The sequence below is a fragment of the Thermobia domestica genome, chromosome 5 (assembly GCF_964235325.1).
Source record: "Thermobia domestica chromosome 5, izTheDome1.hap1.1, whole genome shotgun sequence".
In the NCBI taxonomy this organism is placed as follows: domain Eukaryota; kingdom Metazoa; phylum Arthropoda; class Insecta; order Zygentoma; family Lepismatidae; genus Thermobia; species Thermobia domestica.
In genome coordinates, this window is record NC_137458.1 from 89,560,696 (window position 1) to 89,583,962 (window position 23,267).

General features: G+C 34.6%; 1 protein-coding gene across 1 annotated transcript in view; it reads right to left on the minus strand.

The window, feature by feature from the left end:
• Nucleotides 1-23,267, minus strand: part of LOC145685161 (uncharacterized) — a 64,556-nt gene that overhangs the window by 29,671 nt on the left and 11,618 nt on the right. Inside the window, exon 3 of the mRNA XM_081757514.1 lies at nucleotides 5,196-5,277. Coding sequence (XP_081613640.1) covers nucleotides 5,196-5,277 — 82 coding nt within the window. The remainder of the gene's footprint in view (nucleotides 1-5,195; nucleotides 5,278-23,267) is intronic.

The following is a 23,267-nucleotide window of genomic DNA, read 5'->3' on the forward strand; positions in this document are numbered from 1 at the left end:
GTCACTTGTAATAATCATCTAAAAATCCTTCATCTTATTCAAACTTAATCAGCAAGTTATCGCATAATAAAAGGCATTTGGTTGAGTATTTAGTTTTAATTGTCTTATTATTTCCGATTTAAATTATTTGTTTATAATCTCTGTTACTGTGGATTTTGGTAAGTTTAATTCTCCATTAATTGTCTTCATATAATTATCCTCTTTCCAAGTAATCATTTCAAATGTTTTGTCCGTCTCTTTCACAACAATTGATCTTTCCCTATGATCTTTTTTTCTTTTGATGGATAGATGGGTCCTTCTCGCGCATAAAGAATAATGTTAACGTTTCTCTGTTTTTAAGTAGCTCAAGATATTCTACGAGTAGTATGACAAGAGTTGTAGATCGACTACAAATTTTTAGTGTAACAGGCAGACTGCATTCTTGGTGCCTTTCACTTCATTGGAAACTTCACAGACATAAGCTACAAACTTTAAACTATCAATTGTATGTATTTTAACATTCAATTTTCAAAATTTATGAGCACATGACTATATAAAATTGACCAAAGAAAGTTAAAGTATTGTTTCAAAACATAAATAGGGTTTGGTGCGTCTCAGTGGGCTACACGTTATCATATCATTCAATCTTCAATAGGAGAGCAAAAAGTCTTCGTTGTTCTCGTCCAACCGAGAAATGTTGTTGGAAGCAATCAGATAAGAAAGTTCGCAGGAAGTGGACACAACACCTTTCATTTTTTGATGAGAGTTTTCCTAAGTGATTCTAGTCACTAACTAGTTCATTTTTAAAATAATGATTTCTTTTCACAGGTAGCGAGGTATATGAAGCCACAATTGTATATAAATCTCCAAAATTCACTTCTATTCCAGTTCTAGTTGTTATATAGTATACGTATATATCAAATAAATATTCTTTTTTTTAAATTTTCTTATTAATAAATTGGGAATAGTCTATATAAGTATACACATGTATTACTGTTCAAGTTAGAACTTTATGTTCTGTTTATTAGTTCGTTTGAAACGTTAACGTCTCTTTACAGCACTAACGATATATGAGACGGGACCTTAGTGGTATCCGAACCATTATTCAGGTTTGCATTTTCCTGGCATTTAACAATTTTAGGCATCTAAACCACACTATGCATAAATATCGGAAGTCGTATGATTTCGGAAATCCATTCAGTGTTTCAAGGAATCATACGATTTGTACTCATAACACTCTTAGAAACCGAAAGTGGTTAAATTTTTCAAGTTTTTCCGGTTTTAAATTCGATCACCATATATTAGAAACGGTAAAATATCATGAGTAATGCCTCTCTAATACAGGGTCCTCATTTGAGGAGGGCAGAGGAGCAATTGTTCTTCCTTAACCTTAGGAAGTCCAAGGGAGAGGCTTCTCGAACCCACTCGTTTGTATTTCTTAAAAAAAACGTCGTAAGTCTTAATTAAAATATTGAGAATTTTATTTATTGTCTATTATTACTTCCTGCATAAATCCACATCATTAATGTGCATTTTTATTTAGTAACTTGTAAGTTAAAAATTATTTCAAAGTAGTGGGCTCATAGAACCCCTCCTTGGACTTCCACGTGACATATTTTCTACAAGTATATTTTCTGAAGTTAGATTTATTTCGTTTGTATTTAAAAATGATTGTGTTCTTATGTTGGGAAACAGCATATCAGCCACGAGTAAGTTCTGAATGCTTATTCTATATTCATTTCTTTTTAGATGGCGTTATGTGAATTATAGTATGTTATACTGTGGGTTCGAGGAGCCCCCAATTGGACCTACTTGAGACAAATAAATTCTTGGACTTCCTAGGGTTAAGTTTGAGAAACTAGTGATGAGCACAAGAGTCTTGGTCTTGCAGTTAAGAGTCTTGCATGCAAGTCCAAGACAAGACCAAAACCAGGAATCCCGATGCAAGACCAAGACCAAGGGGTGCAAGAGAAAGACCAAGACCAGGAATCCCGATGCAAGACCACGGCCAGACCAAGGGGTGCAAGAGAAAGACCAAGACCAGGTATCCCGATGCAAGACCACGACCAAGACCAAGGGGTGCAAGAGAAAGACCAAGACCAGGAATCCCGATGCAAGACCAAAACCAAGACCAAGGGGTGCAAGAGAAAGACCAAGACCAAAACCATACCTGCAAGACCAAGACCAAAACTCTTGCACAAGAGCCTTCCACAAGTACCAGTAGTTCTTGATTTTTTTATAGAATGTAAAAAAGGAAGGGGAAAATCATTACATCTTCCACCATTTTCTTTCCTTCAGTAAAAATGCCTTTGGAGTTAATTTGTTCTTCTGTCTGTGTGAATTGATCTGCCGCTGTAGCACATAGCTACATTGTCTCGTTTTCTGAATCGGTTATTCGCGAGACAACCGAGAGTATAATATTATGAATTGTTACAAGGTAAAGAACTTCAGTATCTGATTTACTTTGGTCATCATTTGATTCATTTACGACGGACCATGATTGGATTTACGGAAATCATAAAAAGAAAAGTTGTGTTCATTAAAAGCAGATAAGCGAAAAAAAATTGGTTTAAACCAAAAACTGAAAATTGTTCGTAAAAGTGTAAGTGTTCATAACACCTTGCTGAACACACATTTGTGGGTTATCACGTTTCACTCCCGTATATTATTCGTTCGTATTATATTCAGACCTAAATTTCCCATTTATTACTCAAAGAGATTATACTACAAAAGCAACTTTTTTCTATATACTTAGGTATAAGTTTATGAATGTATCTTTTGTGATTTTTTAAAATAGTTTGTTGTTTGCAATCAATGAAAAATTCTAAATATTGTTTCGTTTTAATTAGGTATACTATTGATAAAATACATCGAAATGCCGTACTTTTGGGGGGCAGTCATACAAATCCCACGAGAGGAATTTATTGAAATCAGAAGTATTTTTGGTACCTATTTATGTATAAATGTGTCAGAGCCAAAGTGGACTCAAATAATTGGTATTTTTATTCGCTTTTCTTACTGATATACACATTAAGTCGTTGTATTTCTTTAACTTGGACTAATAAAGGTGGTTGTGAACTAACGTGGACTAAATTCTGTACTGCAGAGTTCTTCTGTGCTTTGCAGTACTTTGAAATTTTCCATATGTAATTCTGTATAATGGTTTCACTTGTGTAATTGTTTATCTTTTTGTCGTACTGAAATGATTCTTGAGAATTATATTATCAAGTATGTAAAGATCAGTACAACATATTTTTATCAGGAGTCCTTCGTGAGTGAGTCGGCAAACGTATCGAATTTGTGGCCAATTAGTTCCGGTTTCGAATTCAAATGGAGGACAATTTCTCTTGGATGTAAACCGACAAGCGGTTTGGATTCCGCTTTAAGCTTATGTGACCCCGTCCAGCATAACCCGGTTGTTGCATAGTAACACCAAGGCGAAACAAACTTATTTCTGTCCATATGTGATATAAATATATAGAGCAAATTATTATTTAAACTCAAAAACCTGGTTTTAACAAAAAAAGGTTTAAACAAAAGTTTTTTTAACTTTTCAATAAAAACCATGGTTTTTGCCAACCCTGGTCTTAGGGCTAGGCTCCCCAGGTTCAGAATCAGTGGAGTATTAGATCTGTTAAAAAATGGGGAAAGATTACTAAACTTTGTGATTTATCCTATAAGTAGTGTAGCGTGAAGCGCGTGCACCCATTGAAAAAAATGGAAAGCATCGTCTATGTTGTACACTATCATCATACTTACACGAAGGTAAACTACTGTATATTATGTTTAGAATCATATATTGTATTTTCATTACTATTGGCGCATTTTAGAATTTATTATCCCTCATATCCAGAGTAAAATTTTCCTATAAAAAGCATAAAATTTCTTAAAAGCAAGACTTGCAAGACCAAGACCAAGACGAAGACCAAGGGTTTCAGTGCAAGACCAAGACCAAGACTAGGTGTGCAAGACCAAGACCAAGACCACTCGGATTCTGATTCTGTTAGAGAGGCAAGATAGTACTCCGACAAGAGTTTGACGTTTTTTTGTTATATATTAGTATAGGCTTCATTTTTTTAAAAAAAATGTATTTCTCAAACTTAGGTAGGGACAATTGCTCCCCTGACCTCCCAAATGACTGCCGTGTATTGGAAAGTCATTACTCGCTATATTTTACCGTTTGTCATCTACGATGAGCAAATTTCATACCGGAAAACTAAGACAAATCAAACAGTTCCGGTTTTGTAGATTGTTACGAGTGCAAATGGTATGATTCCTTGAAACGCTGAACGGATTTTCAAAAACCGTTCGCCTATATCTATTACCGTTATGTCAATGTTAAGACTAGAAATTGTTGATTTTAACCACTCTCGGTTTGAGCAGAGGATTAATGGAGTAGATGGCATGTACTGTTGGGACATTTAATCGATTTCAGGAAAACGCTTCTGGGTATCTCTTGCCGCTTTGCTTAATGGAAATCAATAATGAAATCAGAGGTACAAGTAAATTTCAATCATGTTCGGTTTTAGCAGAACGTTAAGAGTACAGATGATATATTTTCTAGAGAATCTAATTCAACTCTAAAAATACAGCTTGTCGCCACGCATTATCGTTTTTGTTGTATGTCAATTAACGTAAAGCCCTGACTTGAACAGTCATACATTTCTACACTTTATAAACTATTCATAATGGTCAGCAATAAGAAATGCAAAGCAGGAATATTTTTTTTTGAAACAAATACTAGACCACTTTAACTGGAATGGCAGTGAAGTTTGGATATTCATATATTATTGTGTCTTTATATACCTCACTACCTGTGAAATGGAATCAGTACTTTAAAAATGAACTAGTTAGTGATTTCCTGTTATTTTTAATGCGTGACAAAGAATCACTTAGGAAAACTCTGATCGAAAGATGACGAAAGGTGTTGTGTTCACGGCTGAGTGGACACCTGCGAAATTTCTTATCTGATTGCTCCCAACAACATTTCCCGGTTGCATGAGCACAAGGGAGACTTTTTTTCTCTCTTATTGAAGATTGAAAGATATGATAACATGTAGCCCACTGAGATGCACCAAATCTCATATATATATCTCATATATATATATATATATATATATATATATATATATATATATATATATATATATATATATATATATTGACAACGACTAATTGTAGGTAACAATTTTACTACAACTGTTGCACATACTTACTTGCCAGAAGCAACGAATTTAATTTCATAGTTCTCTTCATCACAAGATGGATAGCATTTACATTCTTCCTTATAATTAAGTCCTGTTTAGGAAAATAATTTTATATTACTTTGCACAAGCGAATTAATGATTGAAATAGTAAAAATATCATATCATGATTTGAAACAAGCAAGGTGAGGGAATCTAAAAGGATTAAAGAGGCGAATTTTCTCGATTGCCTATTTACAGTCGTTTAAAGATGTGGTGGTTCGTTTAATAATTAATATTTTTACACATTAACTCAGCTCCTCGCAGTGTTACACAACATTAAATCACGTTCTTTTTATTGAAGAGGGCTTTGTTCACGTTCTCACATAAATTCGTACTGTTGCATGCGTTAAAGTTAGTAACCAAATTACTGAATTTAGTGGAGTTGACAATGTTCTTGATGCAGTCTTGATTTTCATAGCTCCAATTCACTTACTTTTCAAGCACCCGACCGTGCCCTACATGATTATGTTGACATAGTGATCGAATGCCAACTTTAAGAAGGAATATTTTATTATATTGTGACAATGCGTTGCAACGACTTAAACGGAGATTACACTATGTAGACGTACCACAACAGTATAAGTTTGCCTCTATTATCACGCTTTCATAACGTGTTCATGAGAGGTATCATTCATTTCTTACAGCAGGCGTACAAATAGAGGCAACCTTCTTTGACCACCAACGGACATAATGTATATTCAAATACTATAGGCATAAATACGTATACAGTTGGTAATACAAAGTACACATAATCCGCGAATTTATATCTTTCAACCTGAATATAGTATGCGAATGAAAAACTTGCTTTCATCGTCTAAAACAACCTTTGAATTTGAAATGAAATGAAATGCAATCTTTGAGTTTTACATCCCACGATTATGCCGGTTAGGCTAAAAGAGACGGTGATTATAAGAAATGAATGAATGGTGGAATGAAGAAAGTAGGAGGAAACGGGACAACTCCGAGAAAACCCATGAGCACGGTGTTTGTCTACCACAAGGTCCACACAGCGCTGGCTGGGATGGAACCATGGAGCCCAAGCACCGGAGATGAACGCTCTACCACTGAGCCACCGCGCCCAAGACTTTTGAATTTGAGTATTACTAAATATATAAGAGCTTATAAAGATAAACTGAATTCACAAACAACAAAAATAAAAAAAAGTTTCCCGTATTTGCATAGGCAATAATTTATGAAGCTATAATTTTATTGGCACAACATATGCAGAGATATGCATTATAATCTTACATTACTAATGTTTTAGAACAAGTCAGTCCCTATGCAATTAATGATATACAAAAGAGAGACAATGACACCAATGAAAGCTTAGTATGGCTCGGTAATCAAAACTCTCAATTCAACAAACCAAGATGTTTTTTATATCTGCACAGGTCACAAAAGTACTCGCAGAATATATTCAAGGCCTTTAGAAACGCAAACAAGTTTTTTTTAATATAAAAGAGAACCATACAGTGAAAGGCGTTAGTTGAACAGAATTAACACCAGTTGATAGTTTAGTTATGCTTGTCTATTATCTGGTGCATAAAGATTTACGTGATGTCCAAAGAAATTATATGTAAGCACGCTCTTCTAAATATTGAAAACAAAAATAAAAATAAATGCTTTTACGATATATCTTTGCATATTTATTTCAGGTTACGCGGGATAGCAAAACAAGTGAAGTTTCAAGATATCAGCATTAATTACAAGAAATTCGATCTGTCAATTTAATGTTATAAACTTCGTAATGGCACTATATGATGATACTAAATATGTAAAGCAGTACCAAGAAGAATAATTATAATGAAGTTGTTCACTTATACATGTATTTACTAGGAACTTGTGAAGTAATTATGCCCTACATTATCATATAATGTTAATGTTCGAACATAAGTTTTTACAAACCAAACATATTTCACTATACGCTAGGAATATATCTGTTCCGCTTAGTCAGAAACCAAATTATTAAGCATCTAACGCAAATAAACATCTCATTTGTTTTGGTCGTTTGATTTTCTCGAAAATATCAGGCAGCAAATACTGTTATGTCACATGCCGGTACAAAATTATTTTTTTTAAAAAAATAAAAGCAACTTTTGAACACGTATTATAATAGTGGCTAGTACTGAGTGCCTTTCAAAGCTATTTTCTGTGTACAGGCCTCGAAACTTACATTTATAAACATCCAAAGATCATGAAGCTAAATGTTCTTTATATCAAGTTTTTTGTTATAACAATATTACGCATAGATATAAAAAATCTATTGTATATAGAGTCAAAAATAAGGTCTATATTTTTATAGTTGGAAGACAAACTGCAGAAGAGAGCTTGCAAATATTTCTACTCAATTTTCGAGAAACGGTCAGCTCCTGCTATTATCACTTACACAATAAACTACTGATTACGTTATTGGAAGTATACACGGAATTAACCATGCATACCGTAAAACTGAGCTAAAACATTATCACTACGAACAAAAATATAATCTTGTTTCATCGGGTGGTACGTTTGGAACGCACTGGATTGTGAATGCAACTTAAAATGAAGAAGACTAAGCTTCCTACTCATCATCTTCCATTATTTAAGTGGTAGTGATGCGCAGATGTAAAACTTTATGTTAAATGTCAGATATAAGTGAATATATACTAAACTGAATAATTGTATATCTGCATTAGAGAATGGATTGGGGGCAGTAATACAACGATTGAAAGCACATCTTTTTATTGTAAGTAATTTCTACCTTATAACTTGAGAGAGATGATTATTTAGCTCGATCGTTTCCATAGTTATTACATCAAACGTTATTGTGATAATGAACATTTAGATTTTTAAGGTGCAAAGCATTTTTACATTTGAATATTTAACGTTATAGGAGATGATTCATGATACACAGTAATATTTCCAAATTATGTTTAGAATAAAGATCTCTACTCCCAATTTACTTAGCGTACACGTCCATTCTACTTCTGGTTCAGGTGCACTTCCAATAAAATTTCATTTTTTTTCCAAAGTTCAGTCAGGCGCTTTATACTTCATCACTTGGTTTCAGAAGTTTTTTTTCTTTTTTCTTCTTTTTCTAAGATCGGTGTCGGGCAGTGATGCAGACCGAACATATATTTAATCTTTAAATATCTATGCAGATTTTAGCATTACATACCGTACAATTAAGCAATTAACTTAATTAATAAATTAACAAGTTTTCTATACATTAAGCCTGATTCAAGACAAAAATCTTAGAAATGATTTAGAAACTTGCCAAAGCTGACACACGTAGTATTGTGAGCTAAAATGTATTTTAACTATACTATAAATGTGGGTGATTTAGCAATAATTGTACTCACCAGATTTGTATTCCTGTTTTGCAATGCAAGCAAGTCCTTTACTATCGCATTCTTTGTATTTTCCTTGGAAACAATATACTGTAGTTAGTAAATGAGAAATCATTTCTATAATTATATTACACCTTTAGTAAAATGTAAGCAAAATGAAATGAAATCTTTAAGTTTTACGTCCCACGTTTATGCCGGTTAGGCTAAAGGAGATGGCAATGATGAGAGATGAGTGAAATGGTGGAATGAAGAAAGTGGGAGGAAACGGGAGAACCCCGAGAAAACCCACGAGCACGGTGTTTGTTCACCACAAAGTCCACACGGCGTGAGCTGAGATCGAACCAGGGGCCCCAAGCACCGGAGGTGAACGCTCTACCACTGAGCCTCCGCGCCCCGTATTGTAAAATGTATTTAAATACTGCACACACTGGATTAAACGCTCAATATAACTTAGTTGGTTGTGTATTTAAAGAGTAACATAAAATCAGTTGTTTGACTTAGAGTTCCAAGAAATACATCAGGAACGAAAAGTGTTCTGCTTAACGAAAATCTTTGCTAACAACATAGGCTACAATACAATTCACTTTATTATCTTTAAAGGAACGTACACTTTTAGTAAGTTTTAATTTACCTAGGTATAAATTCTAATTTTAATACCAACATCTGGACAATCATTTTCATTAATTGCTTGGTTCAAATGAATGGGTATTATCTTGAAATTATTAAGTTAATGAGGTAAACTTCTGACAGACATCCCGACTAACATGTTAATAACTTAGCTTCCATTGTATGGGACTCTGGATAGAGAAAGTGCATTTTAGATTCGTATTGCTGCGAACATGATTCTGATCAGATGTTACACTGTGAACCAAAGTGTAACATTACTTCATGGTCAAAGTAAGATTAAGATGCAATATAAAATAATTATATTTCAATTTCAAGAATTGTAATCATATTCTTCGGAACGAAAGATGCACATATAATTTGTTACAGTGTTCTGTTAACTGTTTCGCTGCCACCTTGACTTCAGTATCCCAACCCAATGTGCCACCTACACTTTTGCAACAAACTAACTACACCTAACGGAAACCAAGCACGCTACAGAAAATGACCAGGCCAACACTGTGTGCCACCAGAGTATAAAAGCTTTATACCTACTAGAGGTCTGAACGGGCCAGAATTTTTAGCCCGGCCCCGGCCCGTCCTGTGAATTTATAAAGTGAAGCCCGACCAAAGTCCGAAATATGTTTTAGCATTTAGGCCCAAGCCCTGCCTGAGCTCATTTAATAATGAAATGAGCCCGAATTACACAAACGTAATCATTAACTCAAAATTGTATTTTTATTTTCAGCAGTTACAAGTTTAATTTTACAGTTGTGCTTTAAAAGTTCTCCAGAATGGTCCAATAAATATCGTTGTATACTATATTTACAAAGTTAGACCCGAGAAATATGGTTATATATTTAAATATTTACTGCCCGAGCCAGGCCCAGGCCCGAAGTGATATATGCTTTGTAGGCCAGAGGGTTCGGAACGAGCCCATGCAGACCTCTAATACCTGCGTGCTATTTTACAGAGAATGTCTACAGTGAGAACTACCTCTTGACGCCAAATGGCGTCAGTGGCATACAGCAAAATTATTATTGACGCCATATGGCGTCAAGTGGAAGCAAACAAGTTAAGATCATTGGAATTGATAATAATAAAAATGCAAATTCAGGTAATATAGTTGATCGTCAACTTAAGACCGACTTTGGTTACGATTGTGCTAGTAATATTTCAGATATATGTTATTATTATTATTATTATTATTATTATTATTATTATTATTATTTTCGTAGGTCGTTGTTAATAATGAACATGTAATCTAACTTTGACAAGTAGTCGTAACTGCACATGGTTCTAAGTCGATGATTAATTCTATACTGGAATGTACTAGAAAGCAATTAATGCCAATGAACAAAGTGGTCAAAATCCAGTTCAGAATATTATTCTTTTAAATTGTGACCACTAGATTCGAAAGAAAAAAAAACTCTACAAAGTTAAACGTTACAATACATTTGATGCATCTTGTACTTTCTTTGTAAGAATGATTACTATGCTATTTATGGCAATTATCATCATCTACTATATATCGATATATATTTCTAATAACAATTTATATCTCGTATATAATAAAGTCAACGGTAATACGCCAATACCCCAAATAACGCATCTGTTTATTTATATCTGTAACTTAAATTTTTATAATCTTGCTATTTTATAGATTACACGATATAAGCTTGTCATTGTTAAATACATATCTTAGCCAAATGATTCATTGTATGCTTGAAATATTTTTTTCTTTAAAAAAAATCAACATAATATATGGTTTTTAAAATAATATCATTCAACTTCCGCCTTTTGCGATAAACATGGTAGATATAAATTTAAACAAGACACCTTTGCGTTTCGAGCGAATTTTCAGTTAACAGAAATATTAAAAACAATATGTGTGCATGTGGTATATACAACGAGATATTTTGTATCGGTTGATAATTACTTGTATCTTGGGCAGAAAGTGCTTCTACACAAGCACTATACCTGATATAATGTTAACTAAAGATAACAAAAGAAGAATGTTTTAATATATGTAAGAAATATACATTATTATTGTATAGTTGGTTGCTATGTAGTTGTTTATAGATATAATTAACATGTATGATTGCAAGACATTTTGTGTGAATATACGTTAAAAGAGAATCAACGAATAAATTGTCTAATACTTATCATGGACTTGTAATTTCAGTATAAAAGGTGATAATACTAGTGAATGTAATTACGGAAGATATTTTAAGGTGTAAACGATTACTGCTACTAAAGATATACTTATATTATTAGCCGAACCAGGGTTGATGACTACCTTTGGTGAGTCGTTGTAAAATTTTTGGTTTACCTCACCCGGGATTCTTGTAAATTCGTATCCCGAAGTCTAAAGTAAGGGTGAATTTACCTCTGTAATAAGGTTCATGAATACGAACTCAACTATTCTCAGAAGTGGCAGAGTAATCACAAGAAAAATTATGATCGGTGAAATAGTAGAGAATGAAACTGTTGACAGTGTTAACAACGAGCAAAATATAGCTCCCATTACACCCGAAATGTTGACATTAGAAGACAAAATCTTAATGGCATTACAGCGTCAGGAACAAAGCCGAAAAGACGATTTAGAAGCCATGAAGCAAAATTTGGCTCAGATGTCCAACGAATTAAAACAGACGGTACAGCAGAAATCCGAAGAATTAAGTAGACGATTGGAGCACATAGATCAAAAGTCAGAAGAATTGAGTAAAGGATTAGAGCACATAGATCAAAAGTCAGAAGAATTGAGTAGAAGATTAGAGCAAATAGATCAAAAATCAGAAGAGACGAAACAATCTGTTATCCAGGCCGTAAGAGACATCACATTACAGTTAGATGAAAAGCTAAAAAGATTATCTGAAGATTGCCAGGATAATTACAACCATGTAATCCAAGAAGTCAATTGTGTAAAAAAAGATTTGGAAGTAATAGAATCTTCTGTTCGTCAGCAAAAGATTCAGGTCACAGATAATTCTAACCAAATACGCGCAAATACTCAATTGATATCTACCTTACAAGAGGAAATTAGGACGTTACAGGTTAAGGACAACGCATACCGCAACAACATGGTTAATGATCGTTTGGAGTTCCCTTGCTCACAAGAGATGACCTCCTCGCATTCACCCGCAGCAGATCAACGTGGACCTTACGTTATCTCTTCTTCAAGTAATCCATCCGATGAGGACATTATTTTGGAAAGAATTCACCCAAGGAATACAGATGGGCGGAAAAGAGATGGTGGAACCACGCATAACGCAGTAGGTAGAAATTGTCATTCAACGCGAACACGAAATGGTGAAAGGAATGTAAAGTTAAGTGTAAAGATGAGCGAAATACGTGCTATAAGTAAGTTTAGTGGTAAATGTAATGAAAATGCTACTTCTTTCCTAGAAAAATTTCAGGATGAGTGCAGTATAATGTGTATAGATAATTCGCAATATATGAAACTAATCCCTCATTTATTACTCCCACCATGTTCTTTATGGTTTAAAGCAGTACGGGATCACGTCAATACATATGAGGAATTCAAAGCAGCGCTGATTGCAAATTACGAAAACGACTTTTTACTTACAAACAGAGATGCCACGATTAGAAACCAACCTTTTAATCCTCGCTTGCACAAATCTGTTGTTGATTTTGTTGTAAATACGTATAACGAATTAAAAGTCGTAAATCTGTTACAATCGGAATCTAGAGTGATTGCATCTATTCGAAATCTACTACCGTTTAAATTACAACAGATCCTGTTTTCTACGCAGTGCATGAGTTTTAATCACTTATTAATGCTTGTCCAATGTTATGAAACTCAATACCAGACACTGAATCATCAAGCGGGAGTAGGTAAAATTAAAAACAATTCAGATCACCTTGTACCTGTTCGTAATCTAAATATCCGTAATGTGAACAATACGGAACGTAACCTAAGTCGAGCAAATTTAAACAATCAGAACGATCAAACTAGACGATCAAAGATATGTTGGGAATCCACCTAACCTAATCAACCGTGACAATCCTTATGTCAGACCATATAACCAAAGTAGATTCAAAAATAGACGAAATACATGGCGAAATTCCAGAAATACAGTAAACTACATGGATAGACGTAATCGTAATTCAAGAGATGGCACTTCATATCAAAATCAAGATATTGACACAATTCCTGTACAGAATAACAATGCGGGACATAATCATGATTGTGCGGTACAATGTACTTTATTGGAACCATATACGAGTATGAATTTAAACTAACTGCAGCTGATGTGGTAGGGGTTAAACCCATATCAGCTATAGATTCTCATGAACATTTATCTTCAAATTTATGCGATAATGTCAAACCCATATCAGCTATTGATTCTTATGAACATTTATCTTCAAATTTACGTGTTCATGTTAAGGATGAGAACGACCTTTTACATAACGTATCTGTAAATAATGATTCGGAAATAGTAGTCAATAGATGTCTGTATCAATTTATGCCTGTAGTAAATCGTTGTTGGTTCAAAGATGATAATGTCAATGATGGTTTTGGTGTTGAAGAAAACTTTGTATTTTTAAAATCATATAGTACTGCTAGAATCCCCGTCAAAATAAATGGGTTAAGCACAGAAGCTTTATTGGATACAGGCGCAAATGCCTCTTTATTATCATATTCGTCATGGAAAGCAATTACTAGTGATTATTCGAATTCTAAATTACAAAAAGCTGAGAATCTCATTATAGTCGATTTTACTGGTAAACATAAAAAGAGAGTAGCCGGAATTACTCGTGTGACAATAGCTATTCAAGATTTTGAAATGTCAATTCCTATTCTAGTGATAAAGGAACTGAATGAAAAACTAATTATTGGTTTAGATTTATTGTCTCAGTTGCGTGTCATGCTCGATTTCAGAAATCAAACGTTAACTATACCCGGCATACCTCAGGAAATCGTTCAGAAACTTCTTCCTAAATCTGATGATATTGCTTGTCAATATAATAATGTTCCTAATGTATTGAATAATGATTCTGTAAGTTCAGAAAGTGATAAATTAAATGATCAACTAACGCGAGTCACACAAAGTTTGATGAATTCAAAAGAAGATGTATTGTTTTCTGAGTGTGTTAAGTCACTTGAAAGTAGTCTTGATTTTATGGATGATACAGTAAAAACTCACTTTAAGGATATATTATATAAACATAAAAATGTCTTTTCAGAACGTCCTGGATGTTGTAAGGATTTTGTTTATTCTTTTAAGGTTAAAACAGACAAACCTATTGTGACTAAGCCCTATATAATTCCCTACCGATACAGGGAAAATGTACGTCAGCAAATTACAGACATGTTAAGAAATGGGATCATTAGGCCTTCACGAAGCATTCACCTTAATCCATTACATGTAGTTCCTAAGAAAAATGGTTCTCTACGTGTGGTTTTGGATTTGAGACGCACGAATTGACATATTGATTTGGAACAAGTGAGGTATTCTCCAGTGGAAGAAATATTAGCCTCTTTACAAGGGAATGCAGTATTTGGAAATTTAGATCTAGTACTGGCTTATAATCAGGTCGAATTGCATGAGGATTCGAAACCGTACACGGCATTTAGTTTTGAAGGTCACTTATATGAGTACAACCGTGTAGTCTTTGGGCTTATCAATGGTAGTGCGGCGTTAGCTTCCTGCTTAAATAAAGTCTTAGGTCAAGACTTACGCAGCAACGTGATAACCTACGCTGATGACATCTTGATAATGGGAAAAAATCCGCACGAATACTTGAAGTACTTAGATATAGTTTTAGATAGATTGGAAAGTTCGGGTCTTACTATCAACCTACAGAAATCCAAAGTTCTACAAAATTCTATAGAATTCCTTGGCTACCAAATTGATGCATCTGGTTTACAGTTCAGTCAATCTAAAGTACAAGCCATAGAGGATCTGCCTGCGCCATTAAATGTGAAACAGACACGGCAAGTATTAGGGCTCTTCAATTGGTTTCGCAAAGCCATCCCGTGATTTGCTGAGATAGCCCAACCTTTATTTATGATTATAAAGAAAGGAGTACCATGGCAATGGGGTCCGATTCAAGAACATACTTTTAATAAGTTGAAGGAGAGCGTAAAGCGAAACATCCATTTGAATCACGTTTGAATATGACGTTCCTTTCTATGTCCAGTGTGACGGTTCTCAACTTGGAATCTCTGCAGTACTCTGGCAACCAAATCCAACCATTAAGGAACCGGCCGTTATCCATTGCGCTAGCCGTACTTTAAAGAAAGCTGAGAAAGGATACACAACGACAGAAATCGAACTTTTGGCCGTACGTTTTGCGATACAAAAATTTGCTCCATATCTCAGTGGATGCCATTTCATAGTACTTACCGACCATAATTCATTACGATACCTTAACAGCATACAGGGATATAATAACAGACTACTTCGTTGGTCGTTAGATCTTAAATCTTATGACTTTGAAGTACAACACATTAAAGGGGTAGATAATGGACCCGTAGATACCTTATCACGTCTGTTTCCTGGAGAAGAACAACATATCTTGTCCATCAACGAATTTAAGGTCTTACAGGATGAAATAGCCACCATTTCAATGGAAGATCTACGAGAACATCAACTGAATCATCATGAATATAACCAAATCATGAAACATTTGTCTTCATGCAGTGTGGAGTGTAATTGTTCCAAACAATGGAATTCCAGATTTAAATTATCCAACGGAATTCTACTTATTAAAGATTTTAAATTCAAGTCTAGAAACAAAATTTGCATTCCACCTACGTTGACAAACCGCATATTAAAAGCTTATCATGACGATTTCGGTCATTTTGGTTATGTAAAAGTATGTGCCTTGATTAATAAATCTTTTTATTGGAAAGGAATGAGAGCTCAAATCAAAAATCATATCAAGGACTGTATTGAATGTATGCGAATCAAACATAACTACCAGGCTGTACAAAAACCTATGCTCTCAATAACGCCAGAGAGACCACATTCGTTCTTATCTATCGATCTATATGGACCGTTACCACGAGCAGCTACCGGAGAAACTTATCTACTTACTACTATGGATATCTTTTCGCGCTATGTAGTAGCTTATCCTCTGCGTAGAGCAACATCCACTGGTATCATAAATAAAATCTTGAACGTATACATTCCACATTGTGGTCCTATCGAACACATATTATGTGATAATGGTTCACAATTCAAAAGTGATGTGTTTATTAAAGCAATGAACAAGGCTAACATTAAAATTCATTTCGTAACTCCGTACCATCCTAGCAGCTCTGTTGTAGAAAATGTGCATCGTAATTTTGGTATGTTGTTTCGACACTTTTGCAAAGATAAACATGCCAAATGGATTAAGCATGTCAATCAAATCACGTATCTATTGAATCATTCGATATCAGACACTTCGGGCGTGTCTCCTGCTAATGTACATAACGGTTCTGATTTGATTTTCCCTGTGGAACAACATTTTAATGTCAAGTTAGAAGATTCGACAATCGTAGATTCTTCGAGTTTAGTGAATATGGTAAAAATTCGAAGACACAACAAATTTTTGAAACGTAATTCTCAATTAGAGTCTTTACAAGAAGGAAAATATCGGATCAAGATCAATGACTTAGTTTTTGTTAAACAACATCCACAAAGTAATGCGTTGTTAAAGAAGATTTATAAATTTTGTGACATTTTCTCAGGTCCTTATTTATGTTTCAAGGAAATAAACCCTAAAGTTTTTGAATTGTTAAACGCTAAAACGGGTACGTCAATTGGACTTCGTAATATAGATGAGTTGAAGGTTTGGAGTCCTTCCCAGTATACAAGAGAAAAATGGATGTGCCTAGTGAAAAGATTAGTTACACCTGACATCCTTGCTCAAATTAATAAGATTGAAGGAGACTAAAAGAAAAAAAAGGGGACTTCTGTTTGTGTAAAAATAAGTTTATTTTCTTCTTTTTGCTCGTCCGAACGTAGGTTACATTTAATTTTTGATTTTTACTTAATTTAATTTTCTTTAATTCTCATTAACCAATGATAATTTCCAAATGATTTTTTTAATTCTGTCTTGTTGATGTGAAGAATTATAAGTCGATTCATAATTGATTAAACACAAAGGCTATTTTTATTATATTGATTTGTGTTGAAACTTTATTGTCAAAGGTAAATGACAATGGAATGATGAATGTTTTAATATAAATGTATCTATATAAAATAATTGAACAAAATGATATATGAGGTGCGATCAAAATGTAAAGAATAGCACTATTCTTATGCCATCATTATAAACGGACCAGTAGTTCTTAAATATAAAAGCCAAGCTCGCTTGTAACTTTTATATTCAGTCCCATCATCGGGCGACATTTTATACAACGAAATATTTTGTATCGGTTGATAATTACTTGTATCTTGGGCAGAAAGTGCTTCTAGACAAGCACTATACCTGATATAATGTTAACTAAAGATAACAAAAGAAGAATGTTTTAATATATGTAAGAAATATACATTATTATTGTATAGTTGGTTGCTATGTAGTTGTTTATAGATATAATTAACATGTATGATTGCAAGACATTTTGTGTGAATATACGTTAAAAGAGAATCAACGAATAAATTGTCTAATACTTATCATGGACTTGTAATTTCAGTATAAAAGGTGATAATACTAGTGAATGTAATTACGGAAGATATTTTAAGGTGTAAACGATTACTGCTACTAAAGATATACTTATATTATTAGCCGAACCAGGGTTGATGACTACCTTTGGTGAGTCGTTGTATATAACACACTCCCTAATTTTTCTGAACAAAGTCGTTGGACTGACGCATGAGCGATGCAGTAGATATTAACCAAAAGCCTAACAGTGACAAAGATCTTGCTTGAACAGTTAAAGTAATGCTTGTGCGTAGAATTGGGAAAGCTGAGAATATATAAGAGTTTAATAGGGACCTGTTTCTGATGGCCAGACGGTTAGGAACGAGAACCTAAAACGCATCTTACCGGGTGTTCGTAAGCTGCTGTGGTTAGTTTTATCTAAAGGTAGGAAAAGGCCAACGAAACCAGTATCAAACGATGAGATGTAGAGATTACATCTCATTAAAGATGTCGGACATCGTAGACTGTCAAGTCTATAAAAAAGCTAATGCACAAAGTGTGGCACAATTAAGAGCAGATTTTGAGACTCTAATAGTGGACAATGCAGCACTGAGTCTGAGCACACAAGTTGATGTACATTGTTATATACGACGTACATAGTCAACTTTCTACACTTATACTGAAGTTAATCGCAACATCGCCAATTGAAGTTGGATTACTCAGGAGTTCATCGTCTTTCATCGCTGAGCAATGACACAACTTTATATGGTCGGATGAGTCATGATACTGTCTTCATCACATCAATGGCCGTGTTAGAATCCGTCATATCTGGGAGGAATAACTACGCAAAACGTGCTCAGTAGGATGACTACAGGCCGGAGAGGGATTCATTATGATTTGGGAATCTTCGCTTGGTCATCCGTGGCCCCAATATTGCCTGTAGATGGTCATGCGAAAATTTACAAATCATACTCCTAGCCACTGACGCATCATTCCTGATCATGTACATCAAATTTTGTGGAATACGTTTGCAACATTTGTATCATTCAGCATTAAATGATCTTTGTCACAAGGTCAGCATTGAGCTCTAGTGCTTGAAGGAGCAGAGTGATAAATTTCAATAGTTACAATGGCCCGCAAACTCACTCGGTCTTAACTAATTGAATATTTTTGGAATGCCATTCAACTCCCCCCAAAAATAAAGGAAGTCTTTAAGTTTCACGTCCCACGGTTATGCCGGCTAGGCTAAAGGAGACGGTGATGATGAGAAACGAATGAAATGGTGGAATGGAAAAAGTGGTAGGAAACAGTGGAATTCCGATTAAATCCACGCACACGGTGTTTGTCCACCACAAAGTTCAGTTGGCGGGGGCTGGGATCGAACCCGGGACAACAAGCACCAGAGGTGAACGCTCTACTACTGGGCCACCGCAGCCCTCATTCAACTCCAGATCCGACATCATTGAGTACCCAGGGTCTGCTCTATAATGTAGTCACAAAATGACGTGCCGAATCAATTAATATGAAGAAGAATAATTAAAAGAATGTTAACATTTATTTATTATACAAATGTGTAATGACTGCAAAAAACGTTTTTCAATATGAAGTTTACAACCCTGATTCATATCTTTAAGAGTTTTGGCAAGATAGTGTCAGTCATGATGCTTCATGTTACTCTCCCTTCAAGTGTTCTAGCTTGGCTCTTTCTATTGATTGTCCGCCACACAGACCTGCTCTTTAAACGCCTTACCGCACACATTTATCGTGACTGAATATAATGCATTTCTTCCGATCGGCAGACGGGGCCACGGGAGAATAGGAAATATTGCGGACCTTAAGAGCTGTGGCTGTGCGGAAGCACACAACCCTAGCGAATAGGTGTGTATTTGTTTCACTTCTAGCACACGCACAAGAAAATAACTCATATTGTATCTAATACAGGAATCCACAGCAGAATTGCAGCTCATTATTTGTTTAAGATGCTCATATTTAAATTATAACGAACCCTAAAATACAAACACGTTGATAGCGGAATTTAATAACACTCGACATGCTAACTTAACTTTTCTTGCACTCATTTAAGAAACTTTTGATGTATATTTTAATATAACAAAAAGAAATATGCGAAGCCACAAAAAACTATGTGTTACACTTGAAATTCAAAACTAGAAACTAAACAAGTAGAAAATACTGTAACCTTAATCCATTAGGGTAGGTTCAAGCAGGACAACGCTCGCGGGACGACAGTAAAGTCGGTGTCTTGCAGACTTGCATGTCTTCATGCATACTGTGAAACTTCGTCGTACATGTATGATTTGCAAACGCGAATTCAACTTGGGATACTAGAGTTTGATTCTCGATATGCGCTCGTGTGATTTATGGTGTACGTTGAATAGTCAGTACACGTCTTGGTGGTGGAAACGGAGGGTCGAATGAATTACTCTTGCTTCAGAAACGATCGAAATTGAATGTATTTTTGTTTCATTGCATCATGAAAGTGATTGTTATTTAAGAAATATATTGTAAACAAGCTGGTTAACTTTTCACTATAACGTACTTTCGTAACCGTTTCAAATTACACTCGTAAGTATGTAAGGTGTATCTGAATTAATTTTCCAGAATTGATGGAGAAGGGATTAATGGAGCTCATTGGTAGAACACACATCTGTGGTGTGAGGAGTTCCCGGTTTGATCACCACAATCGCAAGATTGTGTTGCACAAATTAACACTCTGAATTGGCAACCCTGCTGATGTTTCAGTGCATCAAAAGTTGTGTTAAGGATCTGTCTACATTATGCATTTCCTGAAAACAATGAAAAACAAACTTTGAAATTATCATGATAAAAGTTTTACTTACATGCACTCGGCAACACTGCTATTCATTTCTATGGACTATTTAAAGCAAGAGGTATACAAGAACAATTCTTGAACTATTCAAGACCTGGAAACGAGCATTCGCAATGCCATTGAGAACATTAACATGTCTACTCTTCGTAAAGTTGCTGTGAACCTGGTGAAACATGTGAACCAGTGTTTGAATCAAAACAGGGGACATTCCCAGCATCCACTGTGGAGCTGGTAACTAATTTCTGGTAGTAGCAGTGTTGCCGGGTGCATGAAAGTATGTTTTATCATGATAATTTCAAAGTTTGCTTTTCATTGTTTTCAGGAATTGCATAATGTAGACAGATCCTTAACACGCCTTTTGATGTACGGAAACATCAGCAGGGTTGCCAATTCAGAGTGTTACTTTAACAAAACTACGATTTCCCTCGTTCTCCCTTATAGAGGCCTCATCCGATTAGTTGTCGGTGGAAATGAAAAATTCTTTTTTCTGCTTCATAGTTTCCAAGCTACTGCAACTAAACAAACTGAAAATTAACGAGAGAACAACCATACGTATGGATTATGAGTCAATTTAATGTTTTCAAAAAAAAAAAAAAAATAGATTTAGACCTTCGGTTACATCTGGCAACACTGTATGGTTCCTAGTGTACTTCAATCATTGCTTCCTAATTTAAAAATATATGCATGAACAAGGCTTCATTTTGGTATAACCATTATTTGTGTATCGCTTCAGATTCAAAAGTTTTACTATCCCAAACTCTGGGTTGCGTAAAATATTGGACACCCTGTAGATATAGATATACTTCTTTGAGCTCTACATAGTTCCGGTAATGTCTACAGAAAATAATGAAAAATGACAGGTAGTTTTTAAGAAGATGAACCGGAGTGTTTTGCTACACTGTCTTATGTGCACTCTTTGTGGCAGGGTTTCTAATTGCATTGAATATTTCAGATGACATCTATTAGGCGCCACATATAATTGGAATTATAATTAAATGTTTAGTTAAATCTTTTTCAATAAAGCCTTAATATTAAGTAAAATAAAGATAAGATAATTTGAATAATAAAATGTGAGTACTTCTACAGTGGTTGTCCTTTAGCTAGTAATCTTTTATGTGTAAAAGGCTTATCCCGATATTTTTTTTTTTTGTACACTCGTCGGATGCATATGCAACCATTTGAACGTTAAATTAAAAATTTAAACGTGAAAGAACGTAGGAAACTAAATATCATCACATATAGAGAATCTAAAGTTTTTCAGCGAAAATTAATAGTACAAATGAAGCTGACCTATACTAAATTATTTTTAGCTTTTCACTTTTTAAGATACGTACTGCTATATCTACCATTTTGTATTCCTTGATCTTATTTTCTTATTATACATACCATAATTGTAAAACAAGTGGGGAATACACTTGCAGTAATCTATAGCATCTTTAAAATCACATTGAAGTCTGCAAGCAATGGGCGTGTAGATAGGGCTTATATCCAACTGGTTCTCATCTTGAAACAAACACTTTCTCTGGCTCACACTTAGTCCTTTCACTGCTGGCGTACTCTTCGTTGCGAGCAGAATTACATTATATGTATAGATTAATGCATTCCCACGGTAAGTCACAAAGTTCTTTGGTATCTGGGGAAATTCATCTGGTGAAGTGAAGAAAACCTGGAAATGTAATGGTGAAACGGACATTGATGTTAATCATAGTATATATATACAGGGTGTTTCAATACAACACCGATAACGTTTGGGAGGTGATTCTTGGCACCAAGATAGGACAAAAAGTGTAGACCAACCTGGGTGCACAAATGCTTACTTTCGGAGTTATAGACTGCGGAAAACATAAAAGAAACGAACTTTTAAGGACCATAGCCCCAAAACCGTAGTCGGAGCAAGAGTATACTTAGGAACTAGTATGCGCCCTATCCAAAAGTCTATGTTGGAGAATCCTAAGATACTCACGCAACAATTTTTATACAGGGAGTTTGGCTACGGTAATATAATCCGAAGTACTCACCAACTGCATCTATAAAAACTGTTGCGGAAGTACCGCAGGATTCTGAAATGCGGATAGGGCACATGTTAGTTCCTAAGACAAGTCTTGAGCCGACTATGGTAGGTTCCATAATATTGGAGCTCAGGACCTTTAAAATTCATTTTTTCATATTTTCGGCAGTCTATAAGAAACTACTTGTGCACATAGGTTGGTCTATACATTTTGTCTTATCTTTGTGTCAGGAGTCAGCTTCAAAACGTTCTCTGTCTTGTTCTGAAACATCCTATATATATATATATATATATATATAAGTGTGTATGTGTGTGTGTCAATCTGCTTGCAGAATATAAACTTAATTTTCTCCTCCATCTCAATTGATTACTAATATTAAACGATCAAATGTGCCAAATTGAAAATTATCGTTCATATAATGTATGTGAAGTATTTACATATAATTTTAATTAAACTTAATCAAAGTCCTGTGATATTATCATTGCATAAACTAAAAATCTTTGAGAATATTACACGATGATGTGTATTCCAAAGTTCTAGATATTATTTTGTGAATTGAAGTAAGAATATATGTTATGTTTATGCTGATTCTCTACAATTAAATGTAAATAACATATTCCCACTCTGTATATCCTCAACAAAATTGTAATGT